Here is a 20,942-nt window from a genome sequence, read left to right as displayed (position 1 = left end):
GTTAAGTTCGTTAACTTGGCGGATGGGCAGAGAGCGAATGTTTTAGGTGAAGGATCCTGCGTCGTTGAATGCGTCAATGAGCAAGGACGTCGTCATGAAATGAATCTCAGTTGTGCACTCTATACTCCAAGCCTTTCTATGAATTTACTGTCGGTGCCTGCATTAGTTAAAAAGCAAGCTACAGTTGTTTTCGATGCGGTAGGTTGTAAAATTATTCGAAATAATACCGTCATAGCCGTAGCATGTTTGAAAGAGGGTCTGTACCAGGTTAAGCAACCAATTGATGTTGTGTTGGTGGCAAACGGTCATCAGAACAAAAATTGTCAGCACTTGTGGCATCGCAGGTTCGGACATCGTGACCCGAAGGCAATCGAGTATCTGTTGAACAGAAAGCTAGTGGATGGTCTGTCGATCCAAGAGTGCAATGTGATTGACAAATGCGACTGCTGTCTGAAAGCTAAAACTCCTCGTACACCTTTCCCAATTAAATCTAATTCCATGTCAAATGCGTTGATGGATTTAGTGCACACAGACGTTTGTGGACCGGTGGAGATCTAGTCAGTTAGTGGATATCGATACTTCATGATTGATGATTATAGTCGATATTGATTCATGATTGATGATTATAGTCGATATTGCGTTCTTTACGTGTTAAAAGAAAAATCAGAAGTACCTACAAAAATTGAAGAATACGTTGCACACGTAAACACACTCTTCGGTCGAAAACCAAAGGCAATACGGTCCGATCAAGGTGGTGAGTATAGTGGAAAGCAATTAAGATCGTTTTATAAACGTGAAGGAATTTCCGCTCAATACACGGCGGGATACAGTCCGCAACAAAACGGAATTGCAGAGAGGAAAAATCGCTCACTCGTTGAAATGGTGCGATGCATGTTGTTTGATGCAAAGCTAGAGCAAAACTATTGGGCAGAAGCATTAAATGCAGCAGTCTACCTGCAGAACGTACTCCCAACGAAACCGCTTGACATTACACCTTTTGAGCGTTGGACCGTATAAACCTAAAGTTGATCATCTTAAAGTTTTTGGTTGCTATGCATGGGTCCACATTCCGAAAGTTAAAAGGAAGAAGTTGGATGCCACAGCACAAAAGTTAACTTTCGTCGGTTACTCATCAGAACATAAAGCTTATCGATTTCTAGACAGAGCAAGACGAAAGATATACGTGAGTCGCGATGCTACGTTTATCGAAAGTGACGCGAATGATAATGCAATTGACGTGTACCAAGAAAACGAAGTTATTTTCGATAGTACTCCACGAAGCACTCGAGCGCAGGGCTTGTATTGTGAATCCTCAAACGAACGAAGCAACAAAAAATATCTGCTGTGAACACTTTGCTTGACATAGCTGAATGAGAGACCTATATTTGAGAGAAACTGGATGCGTGAGAGTATATGCTACTGAGCAGACCAATTCCCCTTGCCAAGTAAACTGTCTGTGCTCTCAGTCTCAGTTAACACATGAACTAAGCAATCCATGACAATGTAATGAAATGAAGGGTTCGCTCTCGTTAGTATTGTACGAGAAAGAAGACCTTGCCTCACGGTGTGCTACAAGACGCGAAGCAAAGTCATATAGGCAATGTTTACGGTTTATTTTTAAAAAGTAGGTTTACAGAAATCATTTTTAACATAATGTTCGCATTCCAAGACCAAATTTGATCACATTTCGAACATACTTTAAACATTTTATAGCAGAAGTTTTGCATTTGAGCCCATTTTCAAAACGATCAATTTGTTTCTTGGCAGTTTACACTGGGTATATATCCTAGAAACACTAAAAGCAATGTTCTTTAAATTAATATTCATCGGAACTAAAAGTTATGAAACTAGTTTCCTCATAGGCATCTACAATTTGAGAACCATTCATCAAATGCTAACCTCATGAAGCATAGGTCTCAGCAAGCGGGCATATTCATGAACTAATGAACGAACGAAGCAGCTCTCCTGGCTTGGGGTGCGCTGTGAATTCTACCTGACATACGAATGTGTGTGAATAGCACAGATGGTGAAACCCTTTCGTTCATATTCGTTGCTTCAATTTGCAAGCCCTGCTCGAGCGGCACCCAAAGTTCAACCCGAAGCGGAAGAAACTGAGGATTTCGATTCAGCCGTCGAGGATGTGACTCAGTCAAATGGTGAGTTCGAAGGTTTTAGCGACGAAAAACCCCCGCTTCTAGGAGAGAACGAGTTTGAAAAACCAAGACGATCCACTCGTCAAACGAAAGGTCTCCCACCTCCGCGTTACCGTGACGTAACTGGCGTGACGAAACATGTAAGCGATGAACCACAAAGCTACTCACAAGCAATGGAAAGTCCAGATACAGCGTTTTGGCAAGTTTCGATGCAGGAGGAGATGGAATCACTCCAAGCTAGCGGTACATGGGAGCTTGTTCCCCTATCACCAGGTCAAAAGCCATTGCACAGTGGTCCGGATCCACAATTTAGGGGGACAAAAACATTTGTGGCTTAGCCTTATACTTTAGAGCTATGATGTCTTCGGAACAAATGATCAGTGAAAGATAAGCCATATTTTGAAGCATATGGTATTAGGGTGGTTCTAATTATTAGGGTGATTCAAAAATTATTTTCCGTATGTGTTGAGATAGAGGACTGCATCCTTCGGCAAAATTGTAGGAAAACTTATATCAAGCAACTTTGCCGAAAACACTGTTGTAGTATCTCTAACGGTTTTAGTGTTACTTCTATTTTAATAGATCAACTTAGGGTATTCCCAAAAAAAATCAGATTTTTGCTCTAGCTTTCTTAATATTCACTTCTCGATTTTGGTGTCTTTGAATATCTTTTAGAGTTTGTTGAAACCAATTTTTTCATGACTAGCGCATTCAGGTAGCGTTTTCTGAACCGAAGTTATAAGCAAAACTAGTTCAAAAACAGATCATTTTTAAACTGCTATATCTAACATTGCAGCAAACGAAAAAAAAAATCGGTTTCTTTCGTTTGATAGAAAATACTTTCGAGCATGTTTATAGAAAAAATGGCAAAGGAGATATTTTTTTAAATTTTTTAAATTGTGTTCAAACATTAAACATAATGCTATTACAGGATCAGACGTTAATAGAAATCGTTTGAATACATCCTCTAGATTCACTAAACGATTGAAGTTCTGCGGATGGAACTGCCTATACTTGCGAATTGATTTATTTCGACTCTCTTGCGCTTCCTTACAGTACATTATTTGCTATCTGTTTGGTTCCCTTGCGATTGATTGTTGAGCAAGAAGGCTGGATAATCTGGAACAACAATTATCCTTCATCTGTTTCCCTTTGCTGCCCAAAATAATAATCTTTCAAAAGGAAAACACGGAACTAACAGCAGGAAGTGGACAATGTAAATGCAGTAATTCTAGAGCTTTCTCCCACAGTACTGTGGAAAGTATTTGTATCAACGAAGCTAGTGTTTTGCCTGAACGATACGAAAGTGTTAAACGACATAACAGGCATACACTCCCAAGCTTGGTACATATGCAAGCGCTTAGGAAAAGCTCTGAATTTTTCAAGAACTAAAACAAATGAGAATAATCCAAACAAATATCAATTTGGAAGAGAAATGTCAAATTCTTGCGCGCAAAATAGCAGCACTGCGCACCCACACAATTGACATGATATGTTGAATATGATGCCGTGTGATGGCGTTCCTATACTGAAGATTGATTTCGCTCCAAGCTGACAGGGTCTAGCATTGGTGAACCATTACTTGGAGGCGGCAACTCGAATGATAGTATCTGGGCCCGTAGATTTTTCAAAGAATATAACACAGTAGCGCAAATCATCGAGTTAAATGGAAATATACTTGAACGGTTTTTTATAATCTTACCGTTGATAAACAGCAATGTGAAGATTTCGGTACCTGCTTTCCAGGAGTTTACTGAACAAACAAGAACTCGTTTTGTGGAGCTGTATGGATGGTATGCTCTGTCGCTAACCGTGCATAAACTTCTGGTGCATGGGACTGCGATTATAAAACATGCTTTGCTTCCTATTGGTATGTACAGTAAGGAAGCGCAAGAGAGTTAGAGAATCTAGAGAATGTATTCAAACGAGGGGCTGGGTTCCACTAGGAGATTGATTGTACCTATTAGCTCTCTCCGGACAGTACCAGCCTAGATGCTGTGTGGAATCCGGTGGAAAAAAATGAACCAAGAATAGATCCACTGGGTTCCTGCTTCCATGTCATAAAAGGTGACAATTGCAGGAGTTTCTTTTTCCTTTCAGTTATCAGATATTTTCAATGTTTCACTTCTGATTACTCTATTTTACTAAATTATCTCTTCATTCAACCTATCAATATTCGTCTAGCTTCGAAGAAAAGTTTTATTTGGAATGTTTTCTTCTTCCATGTTATTGATTGTCTTTCAGGATTATAAATTGAATGATAAAAAACAACTTTCGCCAACTCCGTTGATATTACAAAGTTAATAACATAGATAACATATATCGGTATATTGAATACATAATAAAAACACATGATTTCAATATTTTCCTCGGTAGCCGGCTGCCCAGATCAACCAATATAACCATATAACGTGAAATCTGTTGACCTTTATTTGGTGATTTAAAATGATTTTATAACAACTGTTTAGAATATGTCAATACAATGAATGAACTATTTTATCTAAATCCTTTTCACTTGTTTATTTTGTATCACGTAATTTCATTTATAAAGAGCTGTGAAATTTCGAAAACGAGCTGTAAATCAAGACTTGCCGGGACTTCAATATAGGATGTTGTTGAAACGTTAACTCGGGAGGTCAGTGAGTTTAGTGGTGCATCCGAGCATCTTGAAACCGGAACATACTGAGACGCGCGCAAATAATGCCAATACTGAAATTTTTCTAACAAATATCCTCCCGTGACACTTGTGGAGTGCGCAGTAGTATTTTTATTTATTTTTATTTTTTTTAATTTTTTTTTTCCCTGTACAATTTCAGCTAATCCCGATCAGTAACGGAGTAGCAACCAGGGGTGGTCGCTCAAGCTCAAGAATGTATTCAAACGATTTCTATTAACGTCTGATCCTGTAATAGCATTATCGAATAGAGTAACAACCAACGTGAGTGTACTCCATCTTCCCGGTTATGCAGCTGAATTAACATTTTTAATTTAAACACGCTAGAAGACAGCAATACCTTATTTTAATATGTATAGCTAATAAATGTCTTACATGAAAGAGCATTTTTCAATGAAAAAATCCAATGTTTGAACACAATTTCGTTTGCTCAAATGTTAGATATAGCAGTTTAAAAATGATCTGTTTTTGAACTAGTTTTGCTTATAACTTCGGTTCAGAAAACGCTACCTGAATGCGCTAGTCATGAAAAAATTGGTTTCAACAAACTCTAAAAGATATTCAAAGACACCAAAATCGAGAAGTGAATATTAAGAAAGCTAGAGCAAAAAATCTGATTTTTTTTGGGAATACCCTAAGTTGATCTATTAAAATAGAAGTAACACTAAAACCGTTAGAGATACTACAATAGTGTTTTCGGCAAAGTTGCTTGATATAAGTTTTCCTACAATTTTGCCGAAGGATGCAGTCCTCTATCTCAACACATACGGAAAATAATTTTTGAATCACCCTAATAATTAGAACCACCCTAATACCATATGCTTCAAAATATGGCTTATCTTTCACTGATCATTTGTTCCGAAGACATCATAGCTCTAAAGTATGAGGCTAAGCCACAAATGTTTTTGTCCCCCTAAATTGTGGATCCGGACCACTGTGCATTGGATGTAGGGATGTCGTAATATCGATCGATTAATCGAGTAATCGATTAATAACCCAGATAATCGAGTAATATTTAATCGAATAGCTCAAAACTAATATTCGATTATTGAGCTAATCGAATGATTAAAAAAATCCCATAGTAATAATCGAATGAATAATCGAGTAATCGATTAATAACCCAGATAATCGAATAAATTTCAATCGATTAGTTTTAACATTATACTCGATTATTGAATAATCGAGTAATTCGAAATTTCCGACATCCCTAATTGGATGTAAGTGGATATATGGTTTTCAGCTTGACACTAGGACAGGACCAGACAACTGGCTTCTTTTTTCAGAAAAAATATTTCTCTTCTTATTCCGGTTGCTCCCTGCTGTAAATAATAAATGCCTCGCGATCACTGTTGCCAGTAGAGATAATTATTCATTCTGAAAACTTTCTCCCCTTATAACATGCAACTATTTATCATTTGAAAACACTTAGACAAATGTTATATCGGTTAAAAATATAGCTCTGGATTCATTTTGATCAGATGTTTCTTTTGAAGAAAATGTTTAGTTGAAAGAGCTTAAAATTTTTTTTCTAAAACACTCAATTTTGGGTAATTATTTTTGCAGCTTTATTAACTAAAGTATTCAACATATTCTATTTGAGAAAAATAATAACATACAGAAATATCCAAAGATTCGGTGCTATTCTCAACCAACATAATCAATATTCTCGTCCATATCACACTTCGTGATTTCAGTCTTTCTCTTTGTATCATCCAGTGATTGTTAAATGTACTCGTATACTTTTCGCATTATCAGGACTTAAAAACGAATTGACCTTAAATCCTATTGAAATTAATAATTTTGAAAAGATGACCCGAAAAATAAAATATCCAATATCAAGCTACATTGTTACCGACGATACTGACAACACTTTTTCTACCACTCTGCAGTAATATTGATTTCAACAACTTGTGATTGCTTATGTCAATTTCAACCAATCATGAGCTGGTCCGAAATTGGTCCTAAAAGTGGATTAACAATTGTCAGGTCCTGTCCTAGGCTTGACATAGAATGCGATGGAATCGTCACAGGATTGCGAAATAATGAGCGTCAGAACCACTGATGCCAGGTTTGCAAATTGGTATGTAAATTTGCAATTTCGTTTGTTAGCAGACTTGCAATTAAGCCGATTTGTTTGTAGATTTTCGAAATTTTTATAAACAATCGTTCATTTTAATGACTTTTGCTATTACTGTAGGGTTTTCTTTTGGTTTTTTCGTCATACTTCGAAATATTGAGGTCGCATAGGACCATTTCTAATACGCAGACGCCTAAAATTTCACCTGGCATCGCTGCCAGAAAATTGGACAGTTTTTTTTAACCCCTTCGCTGTCTGTTGTATTGAAATTAACTAGCATTAGAGCCAAAAGAAAAATTAATCCGCTGTTGGATTGAGGCCAATTGCATTTTCAACTGGTAAAATTCCTTAGCGACAATTGTTAATTCAGACGATCCGTCTTCTTTTGTCACAGTCAATCTCCGTCACCGGCACCGTCAACATTAATTACATGCATTCTTATGGACCATTCACACGTAACGTCACCGTCACGGAACGTCTTGACGGACGGAGCGTGTGAACGTTCAGGTAAAGAAAGTATTAAATTAATTTTGACGGAAGCTGACGTTTCGGTGACGGTGACGGAAGGAGGCGGATCGTCTGAATTGTACATTATGTCAAATAAATAGCACACGCTTAAAAAATCCGTGCAAGTTGAAGCCGTAATGATACGCATTATCAATATAAATTAATTATGACTGAAGTTTTCTTAATAATAAATAAAAAAATAGTTGTAACGGTCAATTCAAAAAATATTTTTTTCTGGCTTGTGGTCTCGAAGGGGTTGAATCGATGCGAATGACAGTTTCGCTATTTTTGCGGCATTTTGTCGCTATCTTATCGCATCGCAATCTTTTCTAGCCGACAGTGAAAATCACTATATAAACAGAAGAAAGATGAACACGGACAAACAGTACGATACAAGGCAAGGCTAGTTGCCCAAGGATTTTCGCAGAAATTTGGACAAGATTATGATGAGGTTTTCGCCCCTGTCGTTTGTCAAACTACTCTTCGAACAATTCTGGTACTAGCTAGCAAACATTAAATGTTAGTTAAACATCTAGATTTAAAAAGTGCATACTTAAACGCAGAACTGCAAGAAGACATGTACATGAAACAGCCTCCAGGTTTTGACCACAGTGACGGATTGGTATGTCATCTCAAATGGAGCATTTATGGACTCAAACAATCTGCTAGAGCATGGAATAAAAATATTGATACAGTATTCAAAAGCATGGATTTTAAACAAGCTGAGAGCGACTCGTGCTTGTGCATTCGGAATTTTAGCGGTAAGAAATCTTATATTTTATTATACGTTGACGATATGGTCGTCGTATGTAGTTCAGAAGACGAATTTGAGAAAATTCGGCGACACCTGCATCACCAATTCAAGCTCTCTTGTCTCGGTGAACTAAAGCATTTTCTCGGAATACATGTACAAAAAGTTGATGGTCACTTCACTCTTGATCAAACAAACAACATTGAGAAGATGATATGTCGATTTGGGCACGAAGAAGGCAAACCATCAAAAATACCAATCGATCCCGCGTACCTCAAGCAAAAGGAGGAGGACAAATTGCCTACAAGCACATCGTATCGCAGTTTGGTAGGAAGTTTGCTTTATGTAGCGGTAAACACAAGGCCTGACATCAGCGTAGCCATGTCACTATTCGAAAAAAAAGTCACAAATCCCACAAACCGTGATTGGACTGAAGCAAAGAGAGTTCTTCGATATCTCAAATCTACAAAGAATTTTCGCTTACATCTCGGCAATGGATCTGGTGATTTGGAATGTTTCGTCGACGCTGATTGGGCTGGCGACGAAAGTGACAGAAAATCACATTCTGGTTTTCTTTTAAAATTTGGTGGAGGTCTCATCGACTGGGGCACACGGAAGCAATCTTGCGTTGCTTTGTCTTCGACGGAAGCGGAATTTGTAGCATTAACAGACGGCTGTCAACAATTAATGTGGTACCGGAAATTGCTAAAAGATTTACAGCAAGCACAAATCAACCCTGTTGTTATCTGGGAAGATAATCAGTCATGCATCAGGATTGTTGAGTCAGATCGTCTCGAAAGGCGTTCTAAGCACATCGATACAAAGTATGCCTACACTAAGGATCTACACCAGCAACAGATAATCGAACTTCGATATATGCCTACAGAAAGCATGATAGCAGACCTCATGACGAAACCTTTAGACCGAGTGAAGCTGGAGCGACACCGATTTGCTATCGGCATCAAAGACGCAATTCATTCTTCGAACTGACAACGGTAAGGAGGAGTGTTGGGCTACGCAGCATTAAGACACCGCCGTCATTTCTACTAAATAATTTCCTTCGGTGCATTATATTTCTAACACACATACAATGTATGACACAGTACGAATAAAACTCATTCCTAAGGGTGAAGCCAGAGTGGGAGCGACGCGATGCGACAAGCGACGCGATGCGAATATCAAAGGATTGCACGGCGAAGCACGACCGAATTTCGTCCACTTTAAAAAAATAAACATGCATGCCACAGTAAACACGTAAACTATACTAACCAGTAGTTCCTAATATTTCCGAAACTTCTTTCCAACACTTGTTCACAAGAACCCGGTTCCGGTAAATACGAGATTGTTGATCCCAGAGCGCATTTCGTTCAAAAATAGCACCGATTAGCGCTTCAACATCAATCGATTTTTTTTGTTCCGTCATGACACAAATCAATTCAACCTCTGTTCGCTCGTAAATCGCGTGAAAACTGTGCACGTGGTGCTTGGTCGCTTGTCGCGCTGAAAATCGCTCGTCGCTACGCAACGCATGGTGTTTACTGTGGCATGCATGTTCATTTTTTTAAAGTAGACGAAATTCGGTCGTGCTTCGCCGTGCAATCCTTTGATATTCGCATCGCGTCGCTTGTCGCATCGCGTCGCTCCCACTCTGGCTTCACCCTAACCCAGTAAATCCGAGCATCGGACGCATCGTGCAAGAAAGCTTTTGACTGCGTTTCAAGCTTACATAGTGTATCGATAGAACAAAAGAGTGAAGAAATACCAAAGCAGAGAGCGGATGTCTTATACACAGAGGATGGGATATATCGGGGTTGAATTTTCAACTCCGAACATAGGGCCAGAGTTTTTCTGGCCCTAAGAGGCGAATGACCTTAAGGTTAAAGCCTCTATGATCGAAACAAAATAATGTTCAACACTATTTCACACCCTATCGGGAAGACGTCGTCTTGAAAATGCCTTGTTTGATATTCCTTCGCTCTGTTTCTCTAGCGATACATAATGTAAAAATAAAGCTTTCTTAGGACGACGCGGTTGATGCAAATGGTGCAGAATTGTCCGATGACGGGCCGATGGAAGCGCTACGATCGGCCCCATATCGTGCTCAATCGGTCCGATAATCGGGCCGATGATCGGACCGATACGGGTCGACAAATTTCATAGGGAAGTAGTCACTTGTAAGCACGCACGCGTTTTACTTTTTCTCCGCCATAACCTCCGTCTGCGTCAGAGTTAACTTGTACAATGCCAAAAATAACCATTCTTTCGAACAGGGTTATTTTTGACAACATCCAAATAACCGCTCGAGTGTCAAATTTTAACTAAAAGGTCAACTATTTCGCGAAATGATTAACAGCCTTTATCGGTTCCTCGGTTCGAATATACGGTATCAATTGACTAATACATTAACGAAAGCTTAGCTCGATTTAATAGACATTTCCGTCGGATGAAATCGAAGCGTATGATTTCGTCGGGGTAGTGCACATTTTGAGAACTGTGGTTTTTTATTGAATAGGAGCACGATTCTAGCCTAGAACAAAGCTATTTTATAATTCAATTTTACCTGTATCTTCCGATGTCAACCATATTTCGCATACTCCTTCAGTAAAAACACGTACCGCTCTCTCAATAATATCTTTTACTGGATAACTAACAAGGTCTGCTCGTGAAAATTTGGTTTTGCAATAAGTGCACGCGTTTAAACACCCAGAATTAATTGGTATTATTTCAATCAAAGGATTTTTCCTTATTTTTGGAAGCGACAAATTTGGTCCGGCAACTCTTTTTCCATTTCGATTTTTTGCCTGCAGCAGCTGCACGCAATGTCCTTTAAGTGTTTCTTCTACGACTTCAATAACGCGATCTATCTGATGAACACCAACAACACTGAATTCCTTTAGGTATTCAGACTTCGGCGCAGCTTGAGGTACACAACCGGCTAGAACAACATGTTTACCCATTCGTTGAGCTGTCTGAATTTCATTGCGAAATGTATCTTCTGAAGGATTTTTGACTGTGCAGCTATTAAGCAACCATAGAGTTGCTTCTTCTTTGTCCTGTGTTATACGGTACCCATACGATGCAAGTTGTCCAGCCATGTACTCACTATCTGAATTATTATGAGAACATCCCCAAGTTTTCAAAAAAATTTTTTGAGTTTCTGGAACAATATTTGAAATAACAATTTTCTCAATCGTGCTTTTGAATTCTTCGTTTCTAAATTTATCGCGTGGTCTGACCGTAACATTTTTTTTCCTTGCATAGCGTTCTTTGGGAGATATAATTTGCGACAATAATAAGTCTTCAATATCTTCTAAATGTTCCATGAGCTGTATAAATTTGTTAATTATAAAATTGTACATTAGTAGGAAAAAAGTGATAGATATTACAAAATTACCTAAAAGATTTCTTAATTTTTTTCGAAGACAAAATCGACACGCTGTAGCGAAGTGTTTACTGTTTACCTTCACTGAAATAAAAAAAAAAAACACGTAGAAGCAGTGATGCCACTTTTCCCTGAGGTCAAATCCGTAGATTTGGCTTCTTGTCTACACTGAAATGAAAATCTTATTTATATTCATTAGATTTGTCATATGAATCATATGCAGAATATAATTCATAGAAATTATATGGAAACTTATAATCTTTATTTAATGTGTACGTCAAATCTAAATGGACGTTATCATAATGAAAGTTATAAAAATATCCCATATAATTTATATGGAAATCCGATGGAAGTCGTGAATCGTACTGCTTGAAGCTGAAGAAATAGTTGTGTCTCCGATATTCATCAACTGCTCCAGACCATTTTTTTTCAGGAAGTTCCGCATCTCAATGTAATTTTAAATCGCTGACAAGACAGCTCATCCAACTTCGTTCAAGGATATGCGTTAACGGACCATGAAATATATATCCGGTACATTTCATTACTCTATCTGTCTAGTAAGATTCATTTTTATTTTCAGTCTCGGGATCTCACTTCTTTTTCGCAAATATCATGAGGTGCTCCCTTACCGAACGGAATACTAGTAAAGCTTGAATCCTCTAAGAAAAGTAGTAGTTGGCGATTATCTGCTGTTCGTATGAGCTCTATTGAAAGTTATATATATATATATATATATATATATATATATATATATATATATATATATATATATATATATATATATATATATATATATATATATATATATATATATATATATATATATATATATATATATATATATATATATATATATATATATATATATATATATATATATATATATATATATATATATAATTTTTTTTAAAACAAGTCATATGGTATATATGAACCTATCGAAATAAAATCGAAGTGAATATTATATGCGCTTCATAAATTGTTCCAATGTATGTTGTGCGGATATCTAGTAATGGTTATAAGACGCGCCAATCAATTTGACTCAGACTGGAAATTTCATTCGTTATATGGAAATCCTGTAAAAATAACGTTAAGAAGAGTTTTATGTTTCATAAGATTATCTCATATATTTGACATGATGTTGAACACATCTTGTAACTATTATTGGAAATGCTAATAGTGCAAAATCATTAGAATATCATATAATGTGAAAAAGAAAATTTAGCTCAGTGTAGTAAAGCTTGAATCCTCAAAGAAAAGTAGTTGGCAATTATCTGCTATTCGTATGACCTCCATTGAAAGTTATATATATATATATATATATATATATATATATATATATATATATATATATATATATATATATATATATATATATATATATATATATATATATATATATATATATATATATATATATATATATATATATATATATATATATATATATATATATATATATATATATATATATATATATATATATATATATATATATATATATATATATATATATATATATATATATATATATATATATATATATATATATATATATATATATATATATATAGATATATATATATATATATATATATATATATATATATATATATATATATATATATATATATATATATATATATATATATATATATATATATATATATAAATATATATATATATTTATATACATAAATATAAATTTTATAAAACTAGTCATATGGTATATATGAATCTATCTAAATAAATTCGAAGTGAATATAATATGCGCTTCATAAATTGTTCCAATGTATGTTGTGCGGATATCTAGTAATGGTTATAGGACGCGCCAATAAATTTGACTCAGACTGGAAATTTCATTCGTTATATGGAAATCCTGTAAAAATAACGTTAAGAACAGTTTTATGTTTCATAAGATTATCTCATATATTTGACATGATGTTGAACACATCTTGTAACTATTGAGCAATTTGACGTCTCTGATACTCACACCGATGTAGAGTGCGCAGATCTATTCATATACGAAATTGGAATGTGTGCGAGCCGAAGTCAAAGTTTGTTGTGGGTTCAATTTTACACTGAGGAAAAACATTTTTCACTTCACGGGGACGGGTATAGCGTGATGGGATAGTCGATGCCTTTCACGCAGCCCGCCTGGGTTCGATTCCCAACCCCGCACATAGGGTCAGAAAGATTTTCTGGTCCGAAGAGGCGAATGACCTAAGATGTTAAAGCCTCTATAATTGAAACAAAAAAATAAAAACATTTTTCACTCATAATCATACACTGCGAAAAATGCATATATAATTTCATAAGCTATGGACTAATGAACCAAGTAGAAGACAGTACCATTACGTGATATAGAGTTTCATGAACGATTTTATGTCTTTCTCAACTGTTCTCTTGGCATTGCAGTGTTTTTTATTGCATATATGTTTTCAATAATTGTCACGATGCGGCTCGACAAAATTCATTGGGTTATTTCGACACACTCACACTAGCATTAACCTTTCAACTGCTGAGAATAATCACACCAACACATTCGCACGTGGATTGGACTATTATTGGAAATGCTAATAGTGCAAAATCATTAGAATATCATATAATGTGAAAAAGAAAATTTAGCTCAGTGTACGGATAAATCCGTAGGGTTGCTATCGCTGCGTAGAAATATACTTGGGCAGCGTTGCCAGGTTGCAGATTTGTCTGGCAAATGCCAGATTTTCCTCGTTTCGCCAGACACTCAAACTAACCAGATCTTTTGCCAGATTTTCCAAATTTTCCCAGACTTTTCATTTTTTCCTAGATTTAGTCAGATGTTACTAGATCTTTACGGTTTTGGCCTCTATACGATGGGTGGGGAGACCTTTTTTTTTGCTCACTGAAAATGAAGCCCGGCAAAAATTTCCTTGTAGATAGTAGACCCAGACAAATCCAGATAAATTTTTGAGTTTCGAATGATTTTTGATAAAATAACCTGGCAACTCTGTACTTGGGTGAAACTACACTGAGCTAAATTTTCTTTTTCACATTATATGATATTCTAATGATTTTGCACTATTAGCATTTCCAATAATAGTTACAAGATGTGTTCAACATCATGTCAAATATATGAGATAATCTTATGAAACATAAAACTCTTCTTAACATTATTTTTACAAGATTTCCATATAACGAATGAAATTTCCAGTCTGAGTCAAATTTATTGGCGCGTCTTATAACCATTACTAGATATCCGCACAACATACATTGGAACAATTTATGAAGCGCATATTATATTCACTTCGAATTTATTTAGATAGGTTCATATATACCATATGACTAGTTAAGTATAATATATATATATATATATATATATATATATATATATATATATATATATATATATATATATATATATATATATATATATATATATATATATATATATATATATATATATATATATATATATATATATATATATATATATATATATAACTTTCAATGGAGGTCATACGAATAGTAGATAATTGCAAACTACTACTTTTCTTTGAGGATTCAAGCTATACTAGTATTCCGTTCGGTAAGGGAGCACCTCATGATATTTGCGAAAGAGAAGTGAGATCCCGAGACTGAAAATTAAAAAAAAATGAATCTTACTAGACAGATAGAGTAATGAAACGTACCGGATATATATTTCATGGTCCGTTAACGCATATCCTTGAACGAAGTTGGATAAGCTGTTTTTTCAGCGATTTAAAATTACATTGAGATGCGGAACTTCCTGAAAAAAATGGTCTGGAGAAGTTGACGAATATTGATGACACAACTATTCCTTCAGCTTCAAGCAGTACGATTCACGACTTTCATCGGATTTCCATATAAATTGTATGGGATATTTTTATAACTTTCATTATGATAACGTCCATTTAGATTTGACGTACACATTAAATAAAAACATATGACAAATCTAATGAATATAAATAAGATTTTCATTTCAGTGTATACACGCTCTTTGAACATAACTCAAGGTTTGAATTGCGATTACTCAACTTCATAAACTGGAACAATATGTCAAAATTTGAGTTAAGTAAAATAAACTCATTGTCATGAGTTCTCTCGCATTTATTCATATATTAGAATTGAAGAATCCAACCAACACTTTCGCGATCGCTGCGCTGCCCGAGTGGCGAGCTTTGAACTAAGCGATGGTGATAATTTTCAGATTTTGCTTGAAGATTCGAACAAAATGCAGGGTTTTTTTTCTTATGAATCGAATACTAACATACAAAAACGTGTGATAATTTGGTAAAAAATCGATCTTTAATGATTCAGTAACTTTCCGTGGTATGTTTGATTGATATTTACGGAGAAATCGTAACATGAAATACCAAATTCGAAGAAGTGAGGTCGGGTACTGTTTTCATATCTGAGATATTCTTTATTTTTCGGGTTGGATTTTGACATTAATTGATACATTATGATCAAAAGTTTTATGGCAAGTGTATTTACTCATGTTTTACCATCTAAATCAAATCTGTATGTGAATTGAAAAATTTCAAATTTCATCCGAGATTGTCAAGAGTATACGACAATTTGAAATCATATGTTTGATGACAACACGTGAATAATCGTTTTTCTTACCCATATTTGCAAGGTTTTGCCATCTGCATTCTTTCAAACTCAAGTAAATTGAAAAATTCTTCAAAAATTTCTCTAAATACATGGGATATGTCAAAACAATCACCATAACGCTATCTCGTGGTGACCACGCTGATTGGATTGTTCAATAAGCGTTGAGTTTTTAAACATTAGAGTGAAAAAAACACTTCTTGCAGTTCAGTGCGTTTTCATTCTCGAAATATTCTTATCGAAATAAAGAATGCAAGAATACGTCGTTTTTCATTAACGTTTCTAGATCCGGTTTTGAAGACATGAATCAAAGTCAATCATCGATGTTTTGTGGTTTCAATTATGCTTAGTGAAAAGCCCAACATGGGGATATCAAAATAATTCAATTTTGACTCCAAACCATTCAAAAGGAAACGGTTCTGAATCACTATTTTGCGCATTCAAAAGAAAGAAGAATAACTTTGTATATGAAAATAACGAAGAAAAGTTTCTTCATTTTTAGAGCAAAGAACTCAAATTTTGAGTTGAACTTCCTCAAATTTTGAACAAAATATTTTTTTCTTATTTTGAGGCTGTGAACCATTTCGCGGTTAATTTTAACTTTTGGTTAAAATCTGACACTCGAGTGGTTACACGCTTAGAAAAAGTTACTCAAAGTTTGAGTACTAGTTACTCGTTTTCAAATGATACATGGAAACGTCAAAAATTGAGTAGTTATCATCAATGATATTGAGTAACTCCTACTCTAAATTTGAGTTTAACGCAAGAACTCGTTTTTTTGTTACTATTCGCAAGATCAGTCTAAAAGTTGTATTAACCATTTGTAGCAACAGGTTGTATTTTTTGTTCGTGAGATCGCGTTTTTCGAGGGTGAGTCGCTCAACACAAACGGTGTTGTGTCTGCAAAAACCGGAATGATAAACTCCGTGCTGTGCTTTAGACTGGAAACGAATATGCTCAAATGTCATTTATGAGGAATAACTGTCTGATTGGTGCCTGAGCATAACTAACATGTATGTTAATTTGCGATTAAAACACTACTCCTAGCGACCAACACTTGATATAGTATTGAGTTCAATTACTTAATATTTTAATACAATACAATCAGAAAAGGAGTTTTTTTTTGCAAATTTGGTATATTTGAAATAAAATTTCACTCAAAATTTGAGTGATAGTTACTCTATTTTTTGGCACATGTAAAAATAAAGTATTACTCAGTAAATGAGTAGATTTTACCCAAACATCGTTTCCAGTGGAAGAACTCAAATTTAAGTAACTTCGGAGTTACTCTAAATTAGAGTTGTTCCACTTTTTCTGTATAGATGAGTGAGATCTTACTCATTTTTGAGTAACTATTTTTAAGCGTGTAATTTGATGTTATCAAAAATAACCCTGCTCGAGAGCATGGTTATTTTTGACAGATCGATAGTTATTTTCCAACACTGAAAAAAATCTCGCAATGAAAATTCTAATACTAATTCTTCAGTTGAAATTATTTCCAGTGGAAAATAAACCCAAATAACTTTCCGTCCGTCAAATTTTGAAATGGGCCACAGTTTTAGTCAAATTTAACTACTCGTTACCAAATAACCACTCAAGTGACAGATTTTAACCAAAAGTTAAAATTAACCGTGAAATGGTTCACAGCCTGAGAAAAAATTACTCAAGTTTTGACAATTTCGTCCCTTAACTCAAAAATGAGTAGGTAGGTGGTAACTCAAGTTCAGAGTATGTGCACTTTTTATGAATTTGAGTGATGTGTCACTCTATTTTGAGTTATGTTTAATGAGAGTGTTGAAATTTTTGACATTTTCAGCGAAGGTGAGAAGATGAAAACGCTCGGATAATAGTATGTTCACATTAGCGCTGATATCAAGTGATATACGGATATACTTGATATCCGATGATATCATGTGCGATATCACTTGATATCCCATACAATTTAATGTCAATGCGTATTATCATTTTGGCATGATATCCGGGATATCATGTACGATATCATGTCGAGTGGTCAAAAATCACAACTAGCAACACGGATAATGGCATTGAACGCACTTATTTATGAACGTCACTTTGCGAGTGACAATAAACAATCATTATAATTTCGATTTTTTCAACCAATACTTGTGTTCGGAGACCATAAAATGCAAGACTTCAATTATTGATTCAATTTTAATAGAGAAAGGTAATATTATTGATCTTGTTTCTAATGAGAACATTCAATATGACAACTTGATTGTCAAACGATATCATTTCGATCATATGTGAACACTTCGACATGATATGCATATCATCTCGGTATATCGAGTGATATCAGCGTTAGAGTGACTATAATCAGAGTGGTGACAGCTGTTCGTTTGGAATGACAGCTACCAGTTCCAAACGAGCAAACGACCTGTCAATTCAATGTAAAGCTAATGGAATGTTTTGAATTGTTGCCGACATTACGGATGAGAAGTCGCCACTCTGGTTATAGGCACTCTAATCAGCGCTAATGTGAACATCAGCCCGGTGGCAAAGAAAGGGCGCTCCAGCAAGTGCTAGCGTGGCCAACATCTGGGGCATTTGGTGGGCAATCAGAACGCTCAAAGTACGGTAAACAAACATTCGAGCATTTCAATTCGAGTAAAATCTTAATTTCCTTATCGTAGTGATGATATTCTGATCGATAATTTGCGGGGAAGTGTTTTAAAGGGTACTGAATAAACAAGTAGTTTGTAATATCCAGATTTTTGTTAGCCATTCTTCTTCATTGTTTTGGTTTTTGCAGAATAATGCTGGCCACAGTTTCATGACGTCATAGCAGGGGGCTGGTGAACATGGTATAACTTCACGATGTAAAATACCCTGGTGATCACGTTTTTCTATGTGTTAGTGCGGTTGTCATTTTATTTTGGAATAACAGAGATACGTGAAGAAGAAAAAACATAAACAAATGACGTTCCGGGAGTTGCTTTTATGAAAATATTTAGAGTTGGTTCTGTTTGCGAAAATATTGACAGTGAAATGCGGTGTTTTGTTCCGGGATGTTTCATCTGTTTGAAATGCCACCCACAGCACAATCACTCCATTATCCATAATAAATGTAATAGATACCACAATGCGATCCGCCAAATCCTTCCTCCAACGAAATGAACAGAATCGGATGTGTGTACAATTTTCTATATTTCGACGTTACCTTGCAAGCCCTTGAAGAAAAAATGTCCAGATTTTCAATTAGTGACAAAGATTCGCCAGGCTGCGCGACAACTGGAGTAACTTAGAAGTGAAATCCCGATCTGAAATGGTCGTTTGTTTATGTTTACATGCTTGAATTCCGGCGCGCCATACTTATTTTCGTGAGAAAATTACCAACACAACCAAAACTGTCTTATCACACCACCAGTGTATTTTACGTCGTGGTATAACTTAGATACAGGCAGAGATGCCATTTATACAGATTTATCTGTATTATACAGATTTTTACATGCACATACAGATATCATACAGAATACAGATTTTGTACAGGTTTTTTAAACTCAATACAGATTCATACAGATTTTTCAAAAAAAGGTAAGAATAAAATAATTTTGTTCGTCTGAGCTCTCTTTGGTAGTAGTGACGAGATGAGAGTTTTGTAATCAATCGACGAATCACAAATTGATCTAAAAATCTTTAAATGGTGTTGATAGTTTAAGTTGAGCGCTGAAATCCTACATCAACTTACCAAGCCAACATTTTGAAGGTATATGAAATTGAAATTATGTTTGGCTGATTCCGATTGGCACATTGTCGCAAAGCTGATTTACCGGTAACGACGCCTACCAATGAAAAATGGAACCAAGAAAAGGAGGATTCTTTCGGAAATTTTCATATCGGCAGTAGTGATTTGCAACATTTTTATCGTTTATTCAATAGTACAAATAGATATCAGCAATAAAAGTACACTCGGAGTAGAAGAAAATCGATTTCAAAGTGATTACTACTACTTTTTTTTAGTGTAAACTACGATTAAACATGAAAAATCTTCAGAAATGTGTGAAATTGGGTAAGGTTAGGTTTTTTCGGATCAACATTTTTTTCAGCAGATACCAGTGCAATGTCGAGTACTAGAATGTATAGCGATCGAGTACTAATTATTTTGGATACTTTATTTGTTATTTCCAGGCATTTGAAAAATTCTATCAAACCAAGTTTAATGCTCTATTCTGAATAACCGGTAGATTTCGCACAATGAACTAAGATCAACATTACCACCTCTGAGTAAAAACTTTTTCTTTAACTTCTACTATGATTTTTCAAATGAATTTGCCAGTTTTCATAAGAAATCGTTGAAAAGGTGGAGTAATTAGAAATTTTCCTATCGATTAGACAGCTCTTGCTGAAAGTCTTGTCCCGGGTTGGCGGTTCAATGCATAGGACGCTGGTCTTACAAGCCAGTTGCCGTATGTTCGAGCCCCAACCTGGAAGGATTCTTAGTGTCAGTAGGATCCATAGTACTAGCCATGCTATGATTCTGTAAATTAAGAATCGGCTGCGAAGTCTGTTGAAACAGAAAGGCCAAATTCCACCAAAGGAATGTAATGCCAAGACTTTGCTTTGCTGAAAGTATCATCTTTAAACAAGCAGCGCCTCTACATTTCAGTTTTGCGACAATATGGAAATTGGTGATGAAAATTTAAAAGCTATGCGGGTAGCGCCACCTATTACCGAGTAGCAGCACTATGATAAGCGCCACATACATATGAAAAAACGAGACATTTCAATCTAACCACAAAAACTGAACCAGAAAACATATTCCT

The 20,942-nt window shown here is 35.5% G+C and overlaps 1 protein-coding gene across 1 annotated transcript in view; it reads right to left on the bottom strand.

The window, feature by feature from the left end:
• The window catches only part of LOC131438107 (threonylcarbamoyladenosine tRNA methylthiotransferase), a 206,456-nt gene that overhangs the window by 117,116 nt on the left and 68,398 nt on the right, over positions 1 to 20,942 (bottom strand). Inside the window, exons 2-3 of the mRNA XM_058607914.1 lie at positions 11,557 to 11,628; positions 10,723 to 11,488 (exon numbers count right to left, since the gene is read on the bottom strand). Of these exons, the coding sequence (XP_058463897.1) occupies positions 10,723 to 11,485 (763 nt within the window). The 5' untranslated portion in view covers positions 11,486 to 11,488; positions 11,557 to 11,628. The remainder of the gene's footprint in view (positions 1 to 10,722; positions 11,489 to 11,556; positions 11,629 to 20,942) is intronic.

The sequence above is a fragment of the Malaya genurostris genome, chromosome 3, assembly GCF_030247185.1.
Source record: "Malaya genurostris strain Urasoe2022 chromosome 3, Malgen_1.1, whole genome shotgun sequence".
Lineage (NCBI taxonomy): Eukaryota > Metazoa > Arthropoda > Insecta > Diptera > Culicidae > Malaya > Malaya genurostris.
Note: the sequence above shows the minus strand (reverse complement) of the source record. Positions and strands in the feature narration are given on the sequence as shown.